The 27,896-nt window shown below is 38.1% G+C and overlaps 1 protein-coding gene across 5 annotated transcripts; it reads right to left on the reverse strand.

Moving 5' to 3' along the window:
- Nucleotides 1-21: 21 nt before the first annotated feature.
- On the reverse strand, nucleotides 22-27,821 carry cora (coracle). 5 transcript variants are annotated; one of them, XM_066737729.1, is made up of 13 exons: nucleotides 27,366-27,820; nucleotides 10,621-10,791; nucleotides 9,765-10,546; nucleotides 9,516-9,688; nucleotides 9,165-9,304; nucleotides 8,468-8,554; nucleotides 7,770-7,994; nucleotides 4,460-7,390; nucleotides 4,045-4,152; nucleotides 3,806-3,916; nucleotides 3,172-3,276; nucleotides 2,621-2,830; nucleotides 22-2,538 (listed from the first exon to the last, which is right to left on the reverse strand). In XM_066737729.1, the coding sequence occupies exons 2-13, from the start codon at nucleotides 10,774-10,776 to the stop codon at nucleotides 2,359-2,361; spliced, it is 5,208 nt and encodes a 1,735-aa protein (XP_066593826.1). In that variant the 5' UTR covers nucleotides 10,777-10,791; nucleotides 27,366-27,820; the 3' UTR covers nucleotides 22-2,358. The 5 variants fall into 5 exon arrangements, with proteins under 5 accessions (XP_066593826.1, XP_066593827.1, XP_066593828.1 ...); XM_066737730.1 differs by lacking the exon at nucleotides 8,468-8,554 and having other exon boundaries at nucleotides 27,366-27,819; XM_066737731.1 differs by lacking the exon at nucleotides 3,172-3,276 and having other exon boundaries at nucleotides 27,366-27,819.
- Between the last annotated feature and the right edge of the window lie 75 nt (nucleotides 27,822-27,896).

Here is a 27,896-nt window from a genome sequence, read left to right on the forward strand (position 1 = left end):
AGGCGATACATTGCTGTAGCATGAAGGTACAAGTAGGTATAGATTTAATTCACTTCATATACCAGTACAGTTGTAAATAATATGTGTCTTCAACACAATGTTTACACAATCGCGGTTATAATAAATTGTCGTTGGACAAAAATGATGTATCAGCAAAAAATTAAATCAAACGTTAAGCAAATGAGGAGCAAAAATTTCGCAACAATTCACTGTTCTAATATTCATTAGAAAGATTTAGCAGGTGGTCTTACAAACTATATATATCAGTGTCAAAATAAACAATTCTACAAACAAGGAAGGGTAGAAGCTACGTGACAATTCTTATCCTGAGCATTAAAAAAACGAAGTGATTCCATTTTATTAAAAATTATTTACTTTATTTTGAAACTCGATCAGCGCAATTAAATTGTGACTCTGATGCTGACAATTTAATACAATTTGCAAATATACAAAGAAATGAAAATAAACAAAAATGTTCCTGCTCACAATTATACCAAGTAATACTTTCTGTTCTACATTATGAAAATTTTGCACATTTTTAAATTCAGATGTGTGATTGTAAACATACATTACGTTTGTCAGATGAAAAAAAGCTGATGGTATACGTGCCAGCATTTAGATCGAGTCCGTAGATATAAAAATAAAAAATAATTCTTTTTTACAACGCTAAAAGTTACGTTGATATTAAAAAAAATAAAATGCCGTTATAATAATATGAAACTTGTAAGAATGTCAATATGTAAAAAAAAACCATGTTTACAAATCTACATACACGTAACTCATTTTTCGACTTATAAATATCTTGTTTTTATAAAAAGATGATGTAAACATGGTATGTAGCGTAGTCAACAAAACTTTTACATGAAAATTGTAATTCTAAAACTATACAAGCTACAGCTAAATTTAGACATATACGCTGACCAATGCATCATTGCTCTTGGCGTTTAATTTTACATAATTTATTAGCCTATTAATATTAATCGCTATAATTATTGAAGTGTTCATATTACAAGGAAATCCACACAGCTTCCACAATCAATCACGCTGGCTATAGTTTATTAAAATTTTCTATAAATGAAAAAAAGAAATAACTCATTAAATAGCAATAACTTTCTTTACTTATCATATATATATATATATATATATATATATATATATATAAATTACTTGACACTATTCTCAAGGTAGGAAACTCTGAAGATTTCGCCTGTTCATTTTTTATAATATATGTATATATATATATTAAACTTTATATTAAGACACCTCTGACTGTGCTTTATCTTAAATTTTATGTTAATATTTGTAATATATATATATATATATATATATAAATGAAAAACAAAAAAATGTGGTATAACACAAATACATCAAACTATACAGACAATATCGCCAGAAAAAGCTTAATGTTTCAATTCAAGCAGTACAACAAAATCGTATAACATCAATATTTGCATCCTTTTTGAAATTATATGTTATACTATCATTATGCATTCGTATCAAAGCATTTCTATATCATAGATGGAATGGTCCTACTTGTATATTGTACTTGTTTCCTTTTTCCAAAATTATAAAAACTTTGGTACTATTTGCAATAATAAAATCATTTCTGTAAGATATTAAAAGTAGATTCAAATGGGTAAGAGGTAAAACAAATTTATTGTTGAGTTCATCTAAATCAGATGCGAGAGAGTAATAATTTCTCTATGTACTCTGGAGTCCAGTAGTAATCATGTTATATTATAGTCCATTTCATAAATGGCATTTTACTTTTTGTATTTCTTTTTTCATTGCTATATCAAAATGAATTCTGTAAAGATCATAGGACACTCTGTGCTTTCTCTACCATTAAATTTACCTGTTTAAAATTAGGTACGGTTATATTTGTACATAATATTGTTCACAATAAATGCATACATTACGTAGCATTGATATACACTGATACCTCTTCTGTTGAAAATAGAAGCATTCTTAGTGCACAATGTAATAAGTTCTTTGACTTCTATACCTTTCAATTAAGAAAACTCAATTCTTAATCAAGTTTCAAGCTCGATTATTAGACAAGATCCGCTTAGGATGCAATCTTAATTTAAGAAATTTTCAGATTAAATGTTAATTTTACTAAAATAATGCACATAAAAAAAGTAAAGAATTTGAATATATATATATATATATATATTAATGCCAGTAATAATTAGCAAGTGTCAGTCGATTTTTTGCACATTTATCAAAATTCACGAGTCCGCTATATATTTTCCCGTAAGTACTATTTTACTTTCAATCCAATTTAATCAAAGAAGAATTTCTTGTCTTTTAACAGAGTGCCCTACTGTACATATAGTATAAAAGTGTTTTATTTAGTTACTGGGCTGTTTGTTTCTGAATTTCTATTTTTTCTACTTTCATATCTGGATTCATTTTCGCAGCTTCTTGTATCGCCTCCGCTAATGCCTCATCGTGATCAATTGGATCACCGTCAGATTGTATTGTTATCTTTTGCTCAACCCTCGTCTCCACAACCCCATCTCTTTCCGTTTTGTACTGCAAATATTCAATAGAGTCTCTTATTATTTTTAGAAATGAATAATCAGTGATTATATTTATAACTCATAAGAATACAAACCGTTATAGTTTCAACAGTACGCGTCTTGCTGGAAATTGTTTGAGAGCTAACAATTTCTCCAGTAGCACAATAGCTACCATCCTCGTTTTCCAAAGCTACTTTTCTAGTCTCTGTTACTGTTATTGGCCCAGTTGGTGCTGTCGTCACAGTAGGTTCTGCCTGGCTCGTTAAAGTATTCGTCTCGCTTGGAATAATTCCAGCTGCGTCTCCCTAAATTCCAATATCGGGTAATTAAAATTATCGTTGCTCTTCTTCCTTTATACAAGTAGAATTTCGACTGATAGTTTCAAATATTATCAACACAGTGTATGGCAATACAATAGTTTATAACAGATATCAATAAAATTATAAAACTATCGTTGAAAGAACAGAGAAATATTGCAAAAGTTCAATCTTATCAGATGTGAAGGGGAATAACAATCAACACGAAATTTGACATTTACAAGGAAATATAGAATAATGTACATGTATACCTGAGTAAAGGCCTCTAAGTAGTCAGACTTACTTGTTGAGGATAATATTACTTATTAACTGGCATAGCATTTTATTACCTGATAATATTCGTTGTAGAATGCTTGCTGATCATCATCAATGTCAATTGGGGTACCCGAATCACCGCTACTCGAACTCGAGGTACTGAGCCTTCGTGAGAACAGCTACGCCATGCAATGTGTTAGCCAAAGCCGCCGTAATTAATGACAAATGAACAAAATAAAACATAATAAAAAAAAAAATAAAATAAAACACGATAATTACGAAGTATAAATATCCTGCGCGTGTGATAATGTTTACACCCTAATTAGTAAGTTTAATAAAATATAATACAAATAAACATCATTTTCATGATAAAGAATTGCATGATCAGCTAAATTAAGCAGTTAAAAATATCCAGCGTGTACGCATGAACACATGTATGTATATCCCCTAATTAGTGAATTCATTTGGAATGTTTGGTGGATCAGAAGATGCATTTACAAAATTAAATGATTCCTTATATAGCTCCTTGAAATGACGTCAGATCACACAAGTTTGACGTATATACAAAGTTTTACCGAGATGACACCGTCTAGGTAACATTATTTTGTGCAAGATACTATACAACACTGATAAGTATAATTAATATGGCTGAAAACATGCTTGGAGCGAGTTTCTTTGAGCACCATGTTTGATTTAAGATATTTTTACCTGCTCGCCGGATAGTACGTGGCTTGTAGTTCTGACCTCTTGGGTCACAACTCTCTGTTCCTGTCTGGTGGCACTTGTAGCCGTTGTATGTGCTACCGTTTTTTCCTCTACCTAATGTACAAGAAAAATTATGAAAGAAAAATTCTAAATGAAATTAATATAAGTTAAGAGAGACTGGTAACTACCACGTATATGTTCATAGTTACAGAGATTTAGCAAGATATCTACTGAATACAAACCTGGCTGGTTTTCTGATTTTTTTCCAGGTCCTCGTGCATCGTGGCGGTTCGCGTGGTGACAGCGGTGGCTGTCATGTATGGAGCTCTACCATCATCCTGTGCCTCAGCCTAAATACAACTACAATTTAACTAGTTCCTCTAACAATAATCAAGCAATTAAAAACTTGGCAGTAATTTAACAAATAATATTGATCAGATCAGAAAAAAATGAAACTGTGACCGAGTACGATATTTCAAGCACAGTGTAATTTTTTCTACTACAAAAAATACGATATCTCTATCTCAAAGCTCATACCGAGCATGCATTAACTGCATTATATACATTAATCTGGAAATCTTACATAAAGAATGATTAAGTCGTACAGAGTACAGGCTTATTTAAGTCTAAGGAAGTAAATTCAAGATAAAAGTTCACCTTATTAACATGGGTAGAAACAGATACACGTCCTGTACCACCTGGTGTTAAATCTTCTACCTTTTCAGTGATATTTTGTGTAACTCCTTCTTGATCCTTGACCACCGATTGTTTCGTTGTTGTTTTTACTATTGTTGGGGTCGTTATAGGTAGCAGTGGTTTTTTCGATTTGCACGGAGTAGACTTCTCGCTACTCTTGGTATCTTTTAATGCTAGTTCGTTGTTGGCGGGTTGGCTAGGTTTCTCACTGGCGGCATCTTTGAAAATTTTTACTAATTTGCCATCCTTATCTACTTTGCAGTCCCTGACGTAGATGCTGTCAGAAGGCTTGGTGCCTTGCTGGAGCAAGAGACCATTTTTGATAGACCATGCTTTGGCAGGCCCAAAGTGACTCAGAGTTAGTAGCTGACCATCTTCGGTATAAATTTTTCCGTTCTCTATGTAAGCTCCAGGCGGTAAATCCGTGGCGTTTAATAAATGCCCTTCAGCATCGTAGATCAAGCCGTCCCTGACGTATGCTCCTGGTCCAAAGGCACCTTGTTTCAAAGGATGCTCAGTCTTGTCGTATATCACTCCATCTTGAATGTAGCACCCATGTGGAAGCAGAGAGGCCTGATTTTTAGGGTTTCCCTCTTTATCTACTATTTTGCCATCTTTTACAGCAATGTGATCAGGTCCTTTGTCATCTCTGGTCAACGGTTTCCCATCTTTACCAACTATCAAACCATTCTCGATTACATGACCGTCCGGTCCAAAGATTCCCCTAGTTACAATTCTTCCATCTTTATCACAAACCAAACCTCCGGAAACGTAGGAGCCATCGGAACCGAACACACCTCTGCTTAAAGGCTTTCCAGAGAAATCAAATATTACACCTTGCGAGACGTAGCAATCTCTAGGTAATGCAGAGTTCAAGGTCAGAGTCTTACCATCCTTTCCATAGATAAGACCGTCCTTCACATAGCTACCGTCAGGTTTGAAAAATGAGAATTTCAGGAGTTTTCCGTCTTTGCCATAAATCTTTCCGTCCTTGATGCTGGCACCTTCTGGGGTGAAGGAACTTTGATTTAGAGGTTTGCCATTTTTTCCGTAAAGAAGACCCTTCTTCACATATGTTCCGTTGGATCCGAAGCTTTCCTGCTTTACAGGCTTACCGTCTTTGCCAAGAACCGAACCTTCTTTGATAACGAGCCCATCGGGTCCTAGAAAAGCATTTGTCAACGTGGATCCATCGTAATTGAAGACAATACCATCCTTGATTATAATACTGTCTGGCTTAAACAAATGTTGAGTCAGAGGTGATCCATTGTTATTGTAGAGTATTCCTTCCCTGACGGAAGTACCTTCAGCAATAAAAGGAATTTGATTGAGAGGTCTTCCGTCTCTTCCATGAATAATTCCGTCTTTCACGAAGCTACCGTCAGCCTTGTAAAAAGCGTGTTTCACGGTTTTTCCATCCTTACTCACGACCTTTCCGTCTTTGAGGTGAGCACCAGCAGGAAGGAGAGATCCCTGATTCAAAAATTTTCCATCCTTCGAGTGGATCAGTCCGTCCTTGATCACCGAACCGTCGGAACTGAAAGATTCCTGCTTAACAGGCTTGCCATCCTTACCAAAAATCTTTCCAGCTGTTATACGATGACTCTCGTGACCTAGAATTCCATTTTCCAAGGGTTTTCCGTCTCTCCCGTGAATCAAACCGTCGCAAATATAAGTTTGATCCGGCAAAAGAGCGCTTCTGCTCAAAGGTTTGCCTTCCTCGTTGCAAACCATTCCACTTACCACGTAATTGTCATCGGTACCATAGGATCCTTGGGTCAGAGGTTTGTTGTCGGCAGAAAAGATCAGCCCATCCTTGATGAAAGATCCGTCTGTTCCCAGTTTGCCATGAGGAACTACTTTACCTTTGGAAACCACCTTACCATCTTTCACAGATGCATGATCAAGGCCCACAAAGTGCTGGTTCAGTTCTTGACCTTTAGGATTGTAAATAATTCCATTCTTGATGGAACAACCGGTGATTCCCCCTAGAGTCTCCTGATTCAAGGGTTTCCCGTCCTTGCCAGTGACGAGGCCGTTGCTGACGTGAGTTCCATGGGGACCAAAATCTGCCTTTTTCATGGGATTACCGTCTTTGCCACAGACCTTTCCATTGAGAACTCTGCTGCCATCGGGACCAAGACTGCTTTGGTCCAGAGGCTTTCCATCTTTAGTGTATATAACACCACCGATTATTTTACTTCCATCAGGAAGTGGCAGGACACGATGTTCGATTTTGGCTTCGGTGCCAGGGATTATGATACTTGGCTTGGCGGATGCCTCTGCACCATGGAGTTCGTTGGCTATGAAAACCGCCGATGCATTTTTAGCATCGCCTGGAGCCGTTGGAGGTGGCGGGGGCTTAGCCGTCATCCTCTGCTGCTCCTTCATACCCGCAGACTCCACATAATTTAAACCAGGAGTTTTTAGACCAGGTGGTTGTTGTTTGCCTACGTCCTCTTTGGTTTTTCTCTTCTCGGCTGACTCAGCCACCTTCTTTTCCTCGCCCGGTGCATAATTGAATGCCAGCCCAGTCGCCTTTCGACTCGACCCAGTTGGTGATTGCTGGTTCTGCACACCGGGCGATGCTGGCCTGTCTTCGTAAGAGAACCCATGCGGCGTGAACGGCTTCTTCGGTGATTTCTCGCTTTCTTCGTAATCGTATGGTTTTGTATAGCCAGGTAATTCGGGCGAGCTTGGCGAATCTTTGCTCAACGGAGTGGATTTTTCCTTCACCACTTTTTCTTGAACTGGCTTCTCCGTCACGGATAAATTAGACTCCACGTCGCTCTTATCAGTTGTTGACTCGTCGTGATCCTTTCCTTTCTTTTGCTTCTTTTGCTTGGTATTGTCCTTCTCCTTCTTGCCGAATAGGAAGCCACTCACTGGACTCTTCGTTGACAAACAAAAACATGCCATTCAAAATAAATTGTCTAATCTACGTGATTTAATCATCTAATACATTTACAGCCCGATGCACATATCTATTATATATTTATTTTTCTCTAAAGTTCAAACGATCATGCAGAAATTGTTATTCTGTAATTGTAAAAATTCCAAAATATCTTCTATGCAGAAGTCTGTAAAATTGCAAGAATTTATAGATACTATTTATGTGGATAAAGAATATTTTGGAATTTTTTTTTGTACTAGAAGTTTTGATTTTGAAATAAATTTATTGAGATATATTTTAAATAAAATTGCTAAGAAAGCTATTGACGACAATCGATGAAGAGCGGCGTTGCAACATTTTACTAAGCAGAAAGCTTACCTTGACTTTTTCCTTTTTTCCCTTGTCTTTTTTTTCCGGGGTATCCTTAATTTTCTCTTTCTTGCTAGGTGACTTTTCATCGATACTCTCTAGGTGCGAGCTTTCGTTAATCAGATCGGAATTATTGGTATCGTTATAATTTTCCTTTTCGTTCTCATTTTTTTTGTCCTTTTTCTTCTTATTGAGGCCACCGGGCGGTAGGACGGCAATTCCTCCGACCGGTTTCTATAATTATTAAAGTGACACAATAACACGTGGCCCATGCAGCAAGCGAAAAAGCGTATCTACAATTTTTGGACTATACTACAAAAGCTTGATTACACTTTGACTCTCTCCTATCATCCCTCTCTGATTCTCCAAGAGAGACCATGCTCCATCAATGATTACGGTCTTCGCTCTCAAAAAGCCATCAATTTTCACAAATATTCAACTGGCACTGATAACGTTCTACGTGTGATCTTGGATCAAGGATCACGATTATGACACGATGATAAAATGAATTGAAGCGAAAATTGACACTAGATTCGTTAAATTATAAGCGGCATGCGTCGAATTAGAAATGAAAACACCAAGTGGTCACGTGGAAAATAAAATTGAAAAATGGAAAATGTAACGACCAAGGGGCAAATTAAATAAAAAGGATGGAATAATCAGTGCATGACGAGGTTTCACTTTAAGTGATTTGGTTAATTCTGTACCTTTTTGCCATGCTCGGCGTCATACTCTCCTTCCAGGCTACTGGTACTGCTAGCTGATGTCGTTCCAGCACTTGTTTTTCGTGTGAGCTATCGGTGTCAGTTACGTGTCGGTTAGATACAATTCGTTAGTATGGATCAGACATTCAATAAGAAATTAACTCTAGTTTTTATTTAACCGAACAGGAATGTCTTATCCTCTTTTTGTCGATGCAACGGAAAGACCGTTAATATAATTTTATAATTTCAATCCAATCAATGCAAGAGATCCGTTAAACGTTACTATGAATGTACACATCCAAGCCTGATCTTAAAGGGAAAGTAAAAGTGCTGTGTCATCTCTACGCACAAGAATTTCATTCATTCAACGGTGCATGGTGATGCGTTATTTTAATTTCTATCGAGTGAGCCAATTGGTGTTCGGTATTTCTCTACCGTTACAAAGCGAAGTATTTTTGTCGTACCACTAAATAAAAGACTGCTCGACCCTCTTTGGATTTTGCAATGTTTCGTATTTATCAATGAACTATCCTGTTATTTGAAAGCGTGGACCGCAAAAATAGGAGCTAATGCAGAGAGAATCCTGATGAGGTTGCTAGCGCAATGATTTGTGAAAATTGTATGAATTTTTATACATTCTTCATGAAACATTTTGGTTCGCCTTGTGAGAAAGAAATGACTTCAGCAACGTGAAATTTACCTTTTCCTTCTGTTTTTTAATTGGGCTAGGCCGTTGGTCTATGTGTTCCATATCGGGTATTGTTTCAGGTTCGTAGCTCATCGTGTGCCTCTTACTTGGCTCGGATCCATACGAGTCCACAGGCTTAGGCCCTCCTAGCGCTACGATAAAAATCATTCGTGTCAGAAACACAATTCTCGTATCGAAAAAGCATCAAGTATCAAGCCACTCATCGTCTATAACGGTATAGCAATACTCACAAAATTTACTCATCGCGAGTCAGTGTGCAAATATACCATTTTTACTTATATAGACTTTTTCTTAGTGAAATTGATTATGAATGATTTAAAATAGATTCTTTGAAAATTTTACCATCCATACTGCGAGATGTCAAACGGCGTCCACTGAGAGACCTTTCGAACTGAGGTGGTTGCCTATCGATAGGCGTCTTCTTAGTCTCGTAATGAGTTCTTCCGGAATATCGAAAACGAGAACCCAGATGAGGCAGTAGTCCAACTTTCTTTACAGGCTCTGGACTCATGAGCCTGAGGAAACAAATTGATTAATAATTCTTAAGAAATATTTCAGACAGAAGAAACTGAACTGAATTTAGTAAAATACCTGAAGAATGTGTGATGCTCCACACAAACTTTCCACAATTTTTTGGCGGCTCTATGATTGGCTAGCTTAAATCCAATGGTAGATTCAAATTGCTCAAAATCCCCAGGTCTGATTTTGATATAGAAGTTGTGCCTTTTATAGGAGATCTTCAAGATTTTTGGCCAAGCGAATCTATTGATCCTCAACCTATCTCTATGCACAAGAAGGCCCGAAGAGCATACTCCTAACATAATGTCTACATTTTCGGAATCTTTTGCAGGGTGAAGGTCTACACCATACATGGCTAGTTTTTTTGCGTTCTCGAGATAATGGAGCTCAGCTTCCGCAGGTGTCTGACCCTTGTGAGTCTGGTGAAGCTCCATGACCTTCGCAACCAGTTCTGGTTTCTGATTCGGTGCAAACTTAAAGTCGTTCAGGTAGGTCTTGCCATGAACTTTGGCATCGTAGTCTCCTATCTCGGACTGAACCAGATAGGAACCGAGCAAAGCGTGAGTCACGTATGAGCAGGGCAAGCGACCTGTTATTATATCGTTTCTGATTTGCAGACACAACTGGTATCGCGTTATGTCCTCCTGCAGTTGAGCTGGATCTGGTGGATAAAACTTCACCTCGAAATTAAACTTCCAAGGTTCTGTCTTGACGAACTTCGTGATCCTCTTGTCGAGATCCAACCAGTTTCTAGGATCATGCCTGTCCTCGTATATGAGACCAAAATAATCCTTTTCGAGCAGATTCATACTGCGACATATCATCTCGAATAGCTCATATCCCTTGGCTTTCCTCTGTAAAATAAAATTAAACTTCTATAACTTCTATTCCTCTTTTGGATAAATCTATAAAAACTCAACGACCTCACCTCTATAGAATAATCCTGAACAGTACCATCTAACAGTGTAACCTTTGCCACGGTCATTTTGCCTTTAGTAACAGGACTCTTAACTGGCGAGTTTGCTGTCCCATTTTCAGCAGTCACTTCCGGCGGACCGCCTGTCGTTTTCTGTTCTTCCGGCATTTCGCCACCTTATGCCTGGAAACACATTAAAATATTAATTATCGAATCCCATATAGAAACTACAGGGTTTTACTCGTTATATAATAATCCTAAAAATTCCTCTGTTTCACCATAAAATAAAATGACAAAATTTGTATTGTTAAACTCGATTGCAGTTTTTTTTTTTTTTTTTTTTTTCGAAGGATCTATAAATTTTCCGTGAAGAGAGTAGAGTTTATCGGTAATTGGCAAGTGTAAAGGGAAGGGATGTGAAATGAAAGATCGCGTGTTGTTTCGTTATATCAGAATATAGATCCGTCTAGACCTGGGGGTGCCATGAACGGAGAATAATCAATATTAGTGAGTGGTTCAGTATCGTGTGAGTGGACTCTCGTACACGTTCGTGCAAAGGGGCTAGTGTGCGTTTTGTCGTATCCCTATACGAGTTCGCGTACCGTTATTAATGGGAAGCGACAGTTTGCAAGTTCCGGAAACTCATCGGGTGCATTGACAGGGTCAAGTCTCTCAACCTCGAACTTGCAGCTTTAGCCCGTTACGGAAATCAATAATCAACCCTCCTCTGCACTTCGACATGAATTCTGCGAAAAGCCTCGTGGCTAAACGCAGCAATGGGGAAACTTTGAATAGTCTCCTTTCAATTTCCATCCTACCAAATTCACCCTCGAACTTTTCGAGTCGAGTTTTCTAGATACCATTAGGAGAAAATACACGAAGAAAATAAGAGTTTAACAAAACAAAATTTAGTTTTCTACAATTTAAAAAAAAAACGGCAGCTTTGAACCGGAAAACCGAGCGTTTGTCACGGTCTCTGCTTTTCCTCGGTTGGAGATTCAAGTTCAGTATCATGAGCCACGATGGACAGGAGCTTACCGTTATGTATATATAAAAGTTGCAGAGTTCCACGGGAGAATCTTACGAGCGCTTTGTTATGCGTGTACAGTTAGGGAATGCATAAGCTAGCTCGCTCGCCTCGACTCTTTGCTTGCACTCTTTTATCATCGTATGATAGGTCTGTGGAATGGGAGAGTTCAGGTAATAGATGACTGGAAGGGGGGGGGGGATTAGAGTAAGCACGAATAAATACGAAAGTAAAAGATAGCGGTTCACATTTAAAAGAAAAAACAAATATATTTCGATAGATGTTTTAATTTTATTGCATATTATGTTGTAATAAATGATTCATTTGTATACAGTAAAAAAAATTGATTAGAAAATAGTTATAAACTATGCCAAATTAAGTGGGTAATTGCTACAACGATATAATATGTACTCTTATAAAGGGAATTGGAAGAAGAGAATACAAGAGAGGGAGTGACAGATAGAGATTCAGAGGAGTGGGGAGGATTAAATTACAGACAAATATGTACGAAAGCAATAGATAGCGATGTATTTATAGAAAAAATTATATAAATAGAGAGGGAGAGATTAACAGATAAATTCGTACGAAAATATGGAGAGGGGGGGGGGCACTAGGTTCTTATGGTGTAAAATGTTACGCGACCCAATTTCGTAAGTTCTCAGCTGACGCGGACAGGTGGCAAAGCCTACATACATGCATACATGCGTTTACTCCTCGGTTTAATCTTATATTGCCCAGCGAAAGGGTCATTGACCCTTCTCCCTCGGAAAATACAACACAAACGAGATATCGCAGTCTTGAGAGTTCTCACAAACTACAACTGCGATACCGCAAAGAATCGTAATCGTATTTTACTCATTAAATGCTATCTTTCCACTTTATACACGCACAGAACTCATTTACTACTGGAATTGATATACAATCAAAGCGACTTGTGCAGGAATTTGAGAAATTTTCAGAAAAATTAGAAAACAAAAAGAGTAGGAAAATTTATTATTATATATTATTTATAAAAGAAATAATTGCTAATGCAAAACCAAAATGTGCAAAGGAGAATAATAAAATGATACAGCTCTCGTACTAAGCCTACAAAAAATAGAAGGGAGAGAGAAATTAAAAAAAAATGGACTCTGTCCCTAACGATAGATTGTTGGTGGTGAGTTCGTTGATCGAGTGGCTCGGATTGGTCCTCGTTCAACGGCATTGGACAAATAGTAATTCCAGTCCCAATTGTCAAGAGAATCAGTGCTAGTTTGACGATGTAACGAGAAAGAGAGAAGGAGAAAGCGAGAGGGGGGAGGGGCTGCAGGTTTTGCATTTGTGTGCACACCATCACAAGCTTCGAGACCGCCAAGAATGCATTCTGACTCAGCCATGCAAATCGCTGCCACACAACACGGTTTATTAAATTAGCTATCTCAGAGTTATAACCTCCCTTCCTCTCCCACACACACACACACACACACACCCCTTCTCCGGATCTCTCACCAACCATCAATTCACATATCAATAACCAGTAATTCATCCCCCCCCCCCCTCCTTTCAAATCCATCAATAAAAGATTATTTCTCTTTTGCATACATCGTCTTTTCATTCCACAAGTAAAAAAATCATTTCCATTAATAAAAATCTGCCGAAAGCTCGATCACCTTGAAATCTTTCGTTTCACGGAAAAATAAAGCAGGGAATGCATGATACTGTTAAAACTTCGGATGTGGATATTCCAAAGCGGTGAAGCGTGCAGAAATATCAACCGATGACATCACTGTTGAAGTAGAACTAGCATAATTTGCAGATAAAAATTCGCTCCGTCTATAAATAAGCCGATGGAAATTTTCGGTACTTATATCGAATTCACGAAAATTCTAAAATTCGAAGCGATGACGTCATCGTTGAAAATAACCAGGAATATTTTCGAGATAATATTCAGCGCGTCCGTAGAGGCGGTTGTATAGTTCGGTAACCTATTATTTATTTGGATGTGCGAGGAAAAGCGAAAAAAAAATGACAAAATACAGAACCAACCCATGACGTCACCGTTGCAAAGCCTCGCAAAATTAAATTCACGGTGTGGCGCCGCCTGGCGGCAAACCACGCAAGAATCTCAGCCGATGACGTCACCGCTGAAAAGCAGCAGGCGTTGCACGGAAAATTGGCTCCCGCCACTACGAGATAAATCAGATAATTCCTCGTGTTTTTATATATACCATCTAGCAGTCCTCGTTTCTATATTCAAGTAAATTTATCTCCTATATTTTCCACGTGGAATTGTCAAGTTTGGAAAATATGAGAAAAATCGCCACTTTTTCGCGAAGAAGAATAAGATTTTCGCTCGTGCCAAATCACGAGCGAGGTTTTTAAGGTTTGGTCGATGAGAGGAACGGAGAGTCTCGCAGGTGAGTTTTCATGCTGGTCGTGGGGTCAATTTAAAGTTTCAAGCTTAAGTGGTGGAGTTCTAAAGGCTACTCTGGCCTGTGAAAGAATCTTGCTTTCGGAGGGACGAGGTTCCCTGAAAGGCGCGTGGGCAGCGCTCGCTCGTGTGTCAAAGGGCTGATTGTAAACGAGGGTCGCGTGATCTTCGCTGTACACGCCTACACGTCTTTCCACACACAATAAACAAACTTGTATACGTATACCGTGTGTGAGCTGTATCGATCCACGCATCTTTCCTTATCTATCTTGCCCCCTCCCCCTCCTCCCCCCTTTCCGACCATCGTTTTTTTTATTACTCTCTCTCTTTATTTTTCCAGCCTTTATCTTGAAGAAATAAATATGTAATATATAGTATAAGAGTAGAATCTGTAAATATTTAATTAATCAACCTCGCTCTCGATTCATTTACTCTGTACTTTTCATTTCGTCCACTTTTATCGTTGTGTACGTGAATCATTCCAATCGTTGTTTTAATAATTAATTAATTATCGCGTCAATATTTTCTAATTTTCGTGGTTTATTTTACAAATGTTATATTATTAAATTATTAGTGTCTTGGTATTTGCTTATTTCACTTTTAAGGTGTGTAATCTTTTATTTTTGTTGCTTAATTCATACATGTTAATAATTTCGTCACCGTATCACTCACTTTTCATCCTTATCGTAGCCGCGTTTCCCTCGTAATGCTTTCCCCTTCTGTGCGGAATATCCGTTTTCACGGAGCACGCGAGAAACCAACTAACGTCGGCCTCTTAATTCCCACTGGAGCAAAGCTCGAGGACAAGCGACGTACCGTTATTGTTTGTTCGGTGCAACAAAAACTGGGTTAATTTTTTATCTGATACAGCCGGAACGATTGCGAGACACAAAGTGGAGCGTTTCTTTTAAAACTTGATTAATTTCAAAAAAACAATAAACTCGAAATTTATTGTTACGCTTTGTAAATAACGAAAAATATTGTTAATAAATTTGAAGGTAAAGAGAAGAAATATTGTTTCTGACAAAATGCAAATTCAATTGAATTATTGAAGCATTCAGAGGACGTGGGTGGAACTAGTATTTTTCCTCGAGGTTGGAAAAATGGTGATCGTGAGGAAAAGAGGTCCTTGACCCCGACAGGACGCGTGCAAACTTGCCGACTGCCTGACAGTTGTAATCAAGCAGAGAGTCGCCGGTTCTTTGCCTGACCAATCTTTTTTTATGGACTTCCAAACATCAATGTTTTCTCCAAGTCTCTCAGGACTTTCTCTATTACTCATTTGCCCTTTGTTTACTCCCCCCCCCCCCCCCTCTCACTCTCTCACTCGTAAGTTTTTAACTGCATCTATATACAGGTTATTCCATGTAACTTCAGCATCTTAAAAACTTTAATGATTTCTGACGTTAGGGAAACAAGCAAAAGGAAACAGTATTTTGCTAAAAATGCACGATACAATAATTACAGTATTTTTTTCAAGGTCATCCATTTCTTTTTATAAAGAAAATCTCTAATTTCTTATTGCATATTCTTGCAGCTACTCGTTCATGAGATATATAGATTCGAAAACATACCTACATATATACATAGCAAAAATCCAAAAGTTTTTATTAATACAAAAACTTGTAGTCAATTTGTACAAACATTATGAGACTAATTGTTTCTACTATAAATTTATGTCATCACAAAATTTTAATGTCGAGTTTGATATTCTTTTAGCTGAACACACACACTTTGGGATGTATTTTGATTAGAGAAATTTATAATGGAAACGCACAGCATACATACAAAGCGACTACAAGTTTTTGAGTTAAAACAAAACTTGTATTTTACAGCGTGGATGAATGACTATACTTATACGTGTCACGTGCACTATTTCAGCCAAACCCACGACTATATGCAATTTTATTTCAAAAGAAAATATCTCGCGAAGGACTGGATGGAATGAAAAAGAGGAAAGATGACTATTTTGAAAAGCTCTCGAGAAAGAATAAAATTTTTATTTTCCTCGACCGTCTACTTTCTATCTATTTTTCTATTTTATCGACCATCCTACTTTTCCTGCAACTTTCATATATTTCCCAGAATATTTGATTTCTCTCCCTTTTTACATCTATCTTCTTCTATCCAACGTGAACTCTCTACGCGTGTAATTCAATCTTCGGATTAATTCTAATTAAAGCGAAAGAAAAAACCGAGGTGCCCGTTCGCTCGCATTCCGCTCGCTTAAAGTTCAAATTGCAAAGAGGAAAAACGATAAGAACAATCCGGATATAGCAGCGAGCAAATGTGATTACTTTCAATACGAATATCCTCGCTGCGAGAAAATTTATGATTTCGGATTTGCTGCGTCATGTTACGGGCTTGATTAAATTCGAGGGGGTTAATCTGTTGGTCGTTTGCAGGATTGTCTAGAGCTTTAATGTGATTCGAGTGGATTAGGATGGTTGAAAGCTTTTCTGCACAGATCAGACAAATGTGGGGAAGAAAAAAAAGGAGACAGATTATTGATGTTATTATCACAGAGAAGCTGCGATTATCTAGAAAAAAAATTATAATTAGAACCACACGCTATATATTTAACCCGTGCTATCTTGTAATTAGATAAGAGACTAAAATGAAAAACTAATTTCACAGAATAGCACAAATCTCTATTTCTGTAATAAGCTTCTTCGAGTGACGCAGCCGAAAAAGCTAAATTGAATGAAACTATCGATTACTTACCTAGTGCCGATTTCTATGCTAATTAGTTGCTTCGATTAAAAATTTTAGGTTTTTTCCAATTACGAAAACTCCCTGGTTATACCAGGTATTGTAAATTTTGACAAAAACAGTTGGTTAAAAATAAAGGTAAACTTAATTTAATAGTGAAATTATGGTTTAGAATTTTGTTTATACCAATTAGCTAATTGCTTTTAAAAATCAGTTTGGTCTCAGTGTTTTGAAAAAAATTTCGGATTTTTTAAAATTGAATAGAAAATTGGTGCAGAAGTATTGAAGAAAAAAGGAAAAGACATGATGAAAAATGGAGCAAGATACGAGATGCAAAGAGTAAAAATTCAATGATTGTGAGAAAATGAGATAGTAGATTGATTGTGTCAGTGGTTGTGAGGAGGGACAGAGAGGAAGGGGCGCCAATTGAAAGGAATATTGGTGTAGATGTGCTGCTGACGTATTGTAGCTTCCTCCAAGCGATTACGGAATACCCAGTCATCAGGAAGCGAGTGGCGCTCACGTTTATTAACCCAATCCGCAGAGCAACCCCCCTTAAATCCCTCCGTTGTTTTGCGAAATCAAAGAATTTTTCAAATAGCATTATATTCCCATATGAAAACACGATGCAAGAAATATTAAATAAATCTATTAAACGGAATATAAATCGAATAAGCCCATTAAAATTTAAATAAAGTTATATTAAATGTATTGAATAAAGTTATTGAACGTAATAAAAATTAAATAACTGCAATAAATCCCATTCGTGCAATTTAAACCAAGCATTGAATTTCCTAGATTATAATCTTTGGAGGCGAGAGTGTGGGAGGGTTGAAAAGTTGGGGGATGAATAAATGTCAAAGTCACGTGTACGCCTCAAGTTCTCAGATTGCTATGGCTCATAAAGATCTCATCGATAGCAGCGACCACTTTCCATCGCGAGCGAACCAAGGCCAATTATGTATTGGATATTTCACAACCCCAACCTAGCTTTTAACGTCGAATCTCCATCGATTCTGCTAAAATACAAAATAAAATGAAAATTTTATGTAAACCGACAAATGAAAACTTTCAAGAGTTATTTTGCTACAATAAAAATTCAGGTTGAGCCTTTGTTCTTGCTCATTGAAGCTCGTAATTATTGGTTCGCATTGTTGGTTAATTTAATGGACCTTCGTTAACTGCAAAATATTCATTGTGTCGAGTCGCTAATAAGTTTGTTAATTATGAGATTTGCATATAATCAGAGCATAACTGTGTAGCTTAAAATATAGTATAGGGTTTTGGTGGCATTTTTAAAATTACTTGACGTTGAAACAGTGTCGTGTGACTCTTCAAGTCGTGTGTCTATAACGGGAAGGAAAACTTGGAAAGGGCAATGAGGTATTAGAGGTAATAAAAAAAATGAGTGAGGGCCCTAATGTCCGACAATTGTTGTACAGAGCGAGTTTTTATCGCAAAGCAAAAAATTGATCGTCGTAAAAAAGGACAAGGAGCGAAAAAGTCCAGAAAAAGTGGATCGTGAAGAGAGGAGTGGGGGAATGCCAAATGCATGCAAAGGGCAACGTAACATTGAATGTATTAAAAAAAAAAAAAAAAAAAATGAGCCAGACAGCGCGCGGTAATGTCGGATGATCGCTGTGTGTGCGTAGAAGAGGCAAGAATTCTGGTATCGCGAAGCTAAACTGGTGGATTATTATGAAAAAAAAGGGGGTGGGGGAGGAAGGGAGACAAAGCCAACGATGCATCGTCGAGGGCTTTCTAGGGGCTCGAAAAGGGAAAGGTACATAGAACGAAAGCTGGCGACTCTTTGAAGCGTGAGATTAAAGTACGCGAAACTGTAAAACTGCTATCACGATCCGTCTGCTTATTCCCATTGACGTCCACCCCCCCCCCTCCATTATAATCCAGTAACAAAAAATTCCCACCCCCCACTACTCTCGTTCCATCACCAATCCGTCAAATTCACAGCCATTCCTACTCTTCTGTTCCTAGAAAAATTCGCAGCTCTCCTATTCTTCCTCGCTATAATCCTATTTACAAACAACACTTGGTTCAATCCTATGCACTCAAAATGTCAACGAAACTTTTATTTCTTTCTCGTTCTTGCTTTTCAGAGAAATATTTAATGCTGTATAAACTTCGTTTGTTTACATTGTATCCTTTGAATCTCGATCGTCTACTCAAAACGCTCATTTCAATAATACAAACAAGAATCCGTCTTGCTTCTCGTTAAATCTCGTTCGAGGAAACAACAAAACGTTTCTATTATTAGCAAACGTGCCGAGTGTGTAAAAAAAGGCACAATTTGTGTCAAGGGAACTGTATAATCCGCATTCAACACATTTCATGTTCGGGAGCAATTCGATTTTTTTCTCACTGCCTGTCGCGTGCACATTGTTGCACGAACACACACGCGCCAGCTCAAAGAAACACCGGACTACACACGAAAATACGAAGCGGGACTGTATACATAAATAGACGAAGAGGAATTTGCCCCAGCAGATTTGACTCGTCTTTTTTCCCGATCAACAACTTTTTTCAGAAAATAACTACAAAAAAACTCGAAAGAATCTTTAGCTTCCGGAGGAAAAAAATGTGGGACAAAAAATATTGTAAATAATACGAATTGCTAACGTCGAAAATTACGGAACAGGGCGATAAGATCATTCGGCAAATTATCTGGTGACTAAGAGAGTTACCTAATATTATTTCGTATCATTTTTCAGATCACGCGAAATGACTGATAAATGATACTCCGGTATTCTCTCGCTTAATTATTTTTATTACTCTATTATATTAACGAAGGAATTCCAACAATTCCACAGAGACAGCAAAGGACCTTATTTTTAAAATAATTGTTATAAAAATTTTTTAATTTATTCAGCCAGGCGTATAAAGTATATCACCGTGTTTGTGTACAGGTAAGGAATTGTTGCAAAGATTTCCGAGAAGCAACTTCAAGCGACTCGCGCGAATTAAGAATCGGTGGTGAGTGAAAAGGAGGTAAAGTGCACGAAGGGAAAAAATGGAGGAAAATGATGAAGAGGAGAGACAGGCGTCTCATTACGATAGCATCACGCACGAAACCTTCTGCAAGCTGTCTGTTTACATGCGTGACTCACGTTTACTGGTCATAGCTACAGTGAGTGTAATTTATATAATAATTTTGAGGGCGGCGCCACTGCTCGTCCATTGTTTCACGTCTTGCTTAAAGTGAAACAGATTCCTACTAATTTGAAAATAACTTTGTTGGAGTAAATTTGCATAGCGGAAAAACAAATCAATTTTCTTGTTGGAAAATTGTAACAAACGGTATAAATTTAGGGCTAAGCAAATTTCGCGATGATAAACATTGTTATTACAAGTAATAAACGCGTTAACATTTTTAGATACGGAGAATGAAGCAATTAAAATTTCATTGGATGAGTAGGAAATAAAAAAGGGTTCTGGCAGGTAGTGTTTAATGTTGCATTTCATTAGTGCGCGTAACAGGCGCGTCAAGGTATTGGGATCTTGAATAAAACTCGTGCTATGCTGGTCGAGTTGTAACGGGAAAATATGTGGGAATGTTTAGAAGTGAAAACAATAATTTAATACAAATGGAAGAAGTTCCACGTGTACAATAAATTAAATGATCCCTACGGACTTAATTATTTCATTGGATAAAAATGAGCAAAATTTAAGGCGTGGAAAATACATTAAAGAATTTTATGGGAGTCAATGAAATGTTGCTTGACGAGTAGGAACGGAAAAGGAGTTTTGGCAGGTAGCGTTTAAACGATGCGTTTCATTAGTGCGGGTAATAAACGCGTCAAAACATTGAGATGTTGAATAAAGAGTCAGGATTTACGCCGGTAGAGTTGAAAAGGGAGAATTTTGTACGAGGATGGTAAAGGCTAATGCGAAAGAAACATTCAGCAAAATTTATATTCGTTGAATTAGAACCAATGCCTCTGCTGTAAATATTTAGTTGAATAGAATTGAAGAAACTCATTGTGTAGCTGAAATGTTTACTCACTCCACTGTTTATTTTCGCTTTTTCACGCTGAGGCGTTTTGTTTTCGTTACCAAGTTTATCCGATGCTCCCGTTGGGTCGTTCGCAGCAATAACAAGCATAAAAAAGTTTTCGCGTCCCTGATTTTTCAAGCTTCCCCTCGATCAGCCAGTTCTCAATTCTAATCTCCCTCGACGGACTCGCTTGCTGGTAAAAACCATAAACACGAGAGGAACAATGGACTTTCGATGGAAAGATAAAAAGTGGCGCAGAAATTTGTTCCATCGTCAAACAATGCGAGTCATTTGTCGTAAATGGCAGAGAGTGTTGTGGTTTTTCAGCGCTGTATTACCGCTGATTACCAGCGTTTCTCGTGTAAACAAGAGGTTGAAAAAGCGTGAATGGGTAAAAAACGAAGGATAGAGGGAGAAACCTTGCTGAGGAAGAAAGTGAAGAAAGCATGAAGAAGGTGAATAGGGAATGGAGTGGGTGGAAGAAAAGGACACAGGAGGCGAGTGGTGGAATACAAGTTGAGGGTAACTCGTGAAGAGTTGTGTGTAAGCAAAGGTGAAAAAGGCGTCAAGGGGTAAATGAGGAAGGACGAAGAGGAAAATCAGGGAGCTATATAGCATCCGCTACTTAAAACGCGCTAAAGCATGGACGTGAGAAAACATTTGTGTTTATTTCCGTAGCGTCAAAAAGGAATCAAAATTTTGCATAAACCTCTCTGAATACTACGAATAATAAAAAATTTCCAAGAACCCCTATAAGAAAAATTGAATACCTTTGACATTATTACAGACGCGGACAACACACGTTTCTCTTACACCCATGTTTTATATGACATGTTGAGTAACGGACCCTTGTAAACGAAAAGTTGAAAAAACGTTAAGACAGCATGATGGAGGAGGAAAAGAATAGAGTGGGAGGAATAAAAAAAGAGGGAAAAAAGGAAGACAAGGACAAAGGAGGGAAGTGGCAGAATACAAGTTGAGGATTAACTCGCGGAGAGTCGTGACGATCCAAGTTCATTGTGAATCGTGGGTTTAGTCATGCCGTGGCGCGAGTAGCGAGTACCCCGTGGTAAGCGTGACCACACCTTATTCGCATTTACCTTCCACCATCCATCACGCACACACGCGCGCTTATACACTGGCACACAAACACATGGAGAGCAAACGAGCGAGTACTAGCAAGCTTCCGGTGACAAAGGCGAAAGATAGGCGGACACCTGATTCACCGATTCGACCCGATGTTCACCGAACTGGGTCGAACCAACTCGCTTTGGCTAACCTTTCACCTCCACGGGACTGGGTCGAATTTCCAGCGATCCTTCTTGATTACGAAGAGACCATTGTTGCCAACTTTCAGCATCCGATAAAAAGCTATAATAATAAATATTTTTCGTGCCAAATAAATAAGAATCTCTCCCTGATTTCGGTCTCTGCTGTTCCTACGCCTATGGCCCCCTTATGGTTACACGCCAATGACGTAACTACGGCAACATCGCCCGTTGCACAACCCATAATCGGTCAATTGTTGGACCAACCGAGTGATAACCATTGTCGAGTAATGTTATTTTTCACGACACCTCCGTGTCTCGATGAAATAATTTGCCATTTATAAGTGAACTGGGCGCCTTCAAAGTGGACGAACGAACGTGGTTCTCGCAGGAGAATCCGAGTGAAGATACGTCAATGGCTGAGGAGCAATGGAACGATAAAATTGTTCATAGGAAATAGTGCGATGAATCAGAGAATAGTTTACCTTTCGACGAAGGATGCTTGATTCGCTTATCGAATCTGTGGCTTCCCATGCATTTTACCGTTTCAGGGTCGATAACGGGGCGTATGAGAAATTCGATAACGTTCATTAGCGCGTCCATTGCTGATGTCCCATTACTGCATCAGCCTTTAAACAACTTTCATATTCCAGGAAACTTAGTTATTGGCGGGCAAACAGCTCGGTTTCCGCCGGCGAGCAGAGGCAAAATTTAATATACGCGATAAAATTCCATTGGCGTAGACGAGTTTTATTTTTGAAATTTTATTCTTAAGGATCGAGACAACGACGATCATGTGTCGCATTTTTTAAAAGTGGTTTTCTTCGTGACAGATTCTCGAGATCATCCTATGAACGAATGGACAACGAGCGCTGTGCGAGTGTACGTTTAATGCGCGATAAAATTGCATTGGCGTAGGCGAGTTATATTTTTGAAATTTTGCTAGTGGTTTTCTTCCTGACAGATTCCCGAGATCATCCAACGAAGGAGTAGACAGCGAGCGCCATGCGAGTACACGTTTAATACGCGATGAAATTGCATTGGCGTGGACGAGTAGTATTTCTGTAATATTTTTGTCGAAAATCGGTACACAATGATGTTATTCCTAATGTGGTATCCTGTTTCTCATAAGAGAATCGCGGTAACGAATACCATATATATACTGTGCGATTATAAATCTAATGATAGGAAAATTCCATTGGCGTAGATCAGTAATAATTAATACGTTATTATCCTTAAATATCAAAACAACGTTAGCATAATTACAGTTGGTAAGTCAAAAACAAATTTCGTGATTATCACGTGGGATCATCAAAAAAAAATTAATCTACTTCCAATGCCATTCAAGTACGTATTGCAAACACGATAAAATTGCATTGGCGTAGGTCAGTAATAATTTATAAATTATTATCGTTAAAAATCAAAACAACGTTGGCATATATAATTACAGTGAATTATTCAAAAACAAACATTTTTTCGTGATTGTCACGTGGAATCATAAAAAAAAAATGAATCTATATTCAGTGTCACTCGAGTATACTTCCAAAACTCGATTAAAATTGCATTGTCGTAGGTCAGTAATAATTTATAAATTATTATCGTCTCGAATGAAAATGGCAACAATTTTATCAATAAACCTCATTTTCACGAGGCGATTTCTTCATAACCAATTGTCGAGGTCACCATCTCAGGAATAAATCAGTATTCATCGTCATTAAAGACGCGCTCTCACCTATACACAGGGACTCCTTCTCCTCGGAATCGAATGAGAAATGCAGAATGCGGGGAGAAAAATGAAAGATGATCGTCCAACTGAATTTATCTTCGTTTCGGCTCGAGCGATGAGTTCGACCTAACCTAACCTTCCGCCAAGTATGATCGACGAGCTTGCGAGAAACCGCCCACGCCAATAATTGTTGGATTCGATTCTGAGAGGCTTTACCGTTTGTGGAATCGATTACCTCGAGAGAGAGAGAGAGAGAGAGAGAGAAAACCATGTATTTCTGCGTCTCGAGGAAGAGCATATAGAGGGAGCTCTGAATTGAATTTCTCGGTGTCCGAGTGAGAGAAGAGATACATGAAGGGAGAAAGAATTCTTGAACAAGATGCGCGCGGGGCAACACACGGAGACTCGCTCTGAGTTATGAGAGTGCGCGCGTATCGGCAGAAATCTACGCGTTTTACAAGCGCGTAGCTTCGTCCGGAACAGGATCCATCGGATGCTTAGGTTATTAAAGCGAACCGGCCCCGCTGTAAGATGGTTATATCGCTTGCAAAAACGAGCTCGGTTCTACGTTCGGCCAACGGGAGCAAAAAGTGGAAAAACGCTGGCAAATCGTCGGATAAACACGACGTCCCATTATGGGAACGCGGCTGTAACGATAATTCGCGTTGAAGTGGGATGAGAAGAAAATTCGTGTAACGTTCGGTGGAAATAGAGCGTGACGAATGATTCGATTGGGGAAAATGTGGTATAAAAAGCGCGAGGGGGGGGGAGGAGGAGGAGGAGGGGGTAATAGCAATGGTTTGGCAGGGATTTCGTTAATTCATCGGTCGTAATGAGAGTAGTAATTAAAGTTGTTCCCCAAGTTCATTAGAAGCTTCGTTAAGCGGCGAGTAGGAAGGTTCTTGAAATGCGCGCTTATTGCTGGTTCCGCAATTGCATACTCGCTTCCAGTCATAAACCTACATATACGGTAGAGGATACTAAATTTAAAACCTCGACTAGATCGTCCGGCACCAAGAGCCTCTAATACCCGTCGTTCGTCTCGTCGATCGTAACTTTAACTTCCACTTTTTCCACCCCTTCCCCCCTCCCCTTCAAACCTTTCTTTCACTTTACTTCTATCAACAACAAAGAGACGAAGAAACCAGCGAGAAACCGTGTTTTTGCGCAGCGAGAAACTCGAGCGTTCCGAGAAAAAGATAACTTACAAAAACATTCGCTATTGGGAAGCTTGAGAAACTAATTGGGCTTCCTCGAATTATCCCTCAAATGGTGCTTTTTTTCTCCCTCGTGTATTCCTCGTTTACAAATAACCGTGAGAAACATTAATATTTCAACGATTTAATCGCTATTTGCAATGATAAAAAACCAATGTTTTGGTTGTTTCGTCGAATACAAATTTTATTCATGGTTGACAGCTATTGGGCGTAAATATCTTGAGAAACAAAAAATTTACGTTAACTGATATGGTTCTATCGATAAGAGTGGAGCGGAAATGGAAAAACAGAGGAAAATAGTGTGATTGTAGTGTCTCTACATGGGGCAGGTGTAACAATACGATATTAAGTCGAAAAATGAATTATGAATGTTCTTTGCACTAGTATCTATATTAATAAGTGTATTCGTTGTTTACACTTCATGCACTTTTCATTACAAATGATTATAGTGTGTGATCTTGTATAATGTTTTAAGCAGAGGTAATCTGCACAAACTTAATAAAACTGAATCAGATATGGGAGAAGGTTGCTAAAATCTCTTAAATGGTCTTGATGACAATACTGATTGCTGAAAGTGTATACATATATGTACTTAGAAGATAGTAGCGCTTCGTGCCATATTTTTTTCTTAAAGTAAATGTCGTCGATCTCTATGGTGTATCTTGATATTTTATTGCGTGTGTAAAAGAGAAAAATAGAAACATGTGACAAATTATTGTAGTTGAAATAAGAATGTTATTTAGTAATTGTTCCCAGTCTTGTAAAAAGAGAAGTAGCTATTAACAGTTATTAAATGGTCTTTGACGACAGCACTGATTGCTAAAAGCGCGTATATTTGCTGCGTCTTTAAAAAAGACCAGTCGCTGTGGCAAAGTGCGCGCAATTGACCTAATTGATACTGTGGGTGTGCTGCGTGCATAGGCCATCCTCAAAGAATACCCTCCCCCCTCCCCTCCTCTGTAAATAGGTTTAACTTTACTTATACCTACACTCTATCTCTCTCCCTCTCTTCCTTACCGTCCGAATCTTAACCTCTCAACACTCCCAACGTTGGAGACCTTGATTCCCGCCGAATTATTCATAACCCTTCTCCGACGACGATGGCCAAAACTTCACAAATATAAATTTTACGATTGTTCGACATGACATCATCCCCTAGATTCCTCGGCGCTTATTATTGATCAAACATTGACTGAAATACAACAGCACAAATTCTTTTTGCATCAAAACGGTAAACCATAGTATTGTAATCTGATCCACTGGAGCGCGAGCCAATCGAGATAAATAATGACGTACTTCAGTCTCGGTGAACGATCTATCAATTAAAATTTGCGAGATTCCTTAATTCCATTATGGAACTCTCTTTTTTCTCTCTATTTGTCCCTGTCTCTCGCGAAGACGCTAACTCGACTTCCTTGCTAATTGAAGCTGATGAGAGAAGCTGGTTGGTTGGAACATGGGTGAGAAAGAAAGGGGAAATAGGGAGGGGATAGGTATAGCATAGTACTACAAAGTAGAAACGCGTGTCAAACTCACGACACACTTTGAAATAGCGATTGTGTCCTAGGGCTAAAATTTAATGATAATACGCGACAATGAAACAGATATGTGAAAATTGAATGTCTTATTATTTTGACGCTCGTTAACCTCCTCATTTTATTTACAAAAGTTTCCGGTTACATGCCTATCTAAACTTCCCATTTCTTTTGTCAACAAAGCCATTTTCTTGCGTATATTAACAGTAAATAAACCGGCAGCTTCACTTTTGAGTAAACATATTTTTCACCTTCCATTCAAACATTGTAGTTTTCATAGAGAGAACCTTCCTTAGTTTATCAAAGTTGACAGTTCGACGTTAGAAAACCAGGTCAGAATGATTTGTATGACTGAACGTCTTTTATTTTTATTTGTCGGATTTTCGATTGAAATATAATTGAATTAGGAAAATAGAAGTTTCCAGTCAGGAATGTCACAGAGTTTTCGAGCTTTGTTTGGTGCTTTGACCAAACAAAGATTGGCTTTTGACACGATAGGTTATGGCGAGTCAATAAGGAAAAATTATGACAAGCCGGTAAAATGGCAAATTGCAAATAAATTTCGTGATAGAAATGAAATAAATCAAATTGAATCGAAGGTCTTGGTACTTTTTTCGATTTTCCATCAAACTGTAGTTACCAATTCTGGTGAAACTCACCTTCCAATATGTAATATTCAATCTCTATAAGAAATATTAGGATTTCACAGTACCGTACTCTTAGGTATGAAAACTATACAGATACAAGCTTTTGCGGTTTAAAAAAGTATTTTTTATTTTGTTTTAGGAGGATGAAAGAATTTCTTTCGCAGAGAATATCACGGAATAATACGGAAGGTATAAAATCTTACCTGTCGGATGCAGACGCGATCCACTGGTAAACAATGAAGATCAATATTTAAACAATGGTTTTCCCGTGCGTACTATTGCAAAAAATCCTGGATCCAAACACTTATTGTTCTTCGGCAAAATGGCAAAGTACTTGTTGGGATAGGCACATAAACAACTCTCGTTCCAATTCCGGCGACTGATACGAATTACGAACACGAAACAGGTTCGTCGAGTCGCGCGACGATGTATGCAGCCACTGCCCTTCCACGCGCCATTTTCAAATAGTCCCTATGGCCTTTTGAATTTCACTAACTCTTCGATAATATTCATTGAGATTTACTTCGCCATTTGTTAAATCGTAATCGATAAAAAATCCCACTGGAACAGATGGCTGAGATGAAATTAGTGATCTTTCAGCTTGATAAATTTAAAACAACCAAAGAATGGATCTACTTTAGATATTACTACGCCCGTTTCAACATGGCCGAAAGTATGGGAAAATCGAGGTTTCTCTTATGACGCAATCAAGCGAGCACGCCCCGTTCGAATGC

Source organism: Prorops nasuta, unplaced genomic scaffold (assembly GCF_024137725.1).
Source record: "Prorops nasuta isolate Cenicafe-Biocafe unplaced genomic scaffold, Cenicafe_Pnas_1.2 PNAS00018, whole genome shotgun sequence".
NCBI classification, from domain to species: domain Eukaryota; kingdom Metazoa; phylum Arthropoda; class Insecta; order Hymenoptera; family Bethylidae; genus Prorops; species Prorops nasuta.

What these genes read in the sequence shown, in the direction of transcription:
- cora (XM_066737729.1), bottom strand. Translation starts at nt 10,776, where the DNA reads ATGCCGGAAGAACAGAAAACGACAGGCGGTCCGCCGGAAGTGACTGCT. An exon ending in ACGCCGAGCATGGCAAAAAG is followed by an intron (nt 7,995 to 8,467) that starts GTACAGAATTAA and finishes TAATAATTATAG; the next exon opens with AAACCGGTCGGAGGAATTGC. An exon ending in TCTACAACGAATATTATCAG is followed by an intron (nt 2,831 to 3,171) that starts GTAATAAAATGC and finishes ATTGGAATTTAG; the next exon opens with GGAGACGCAGCTGGAATTAT.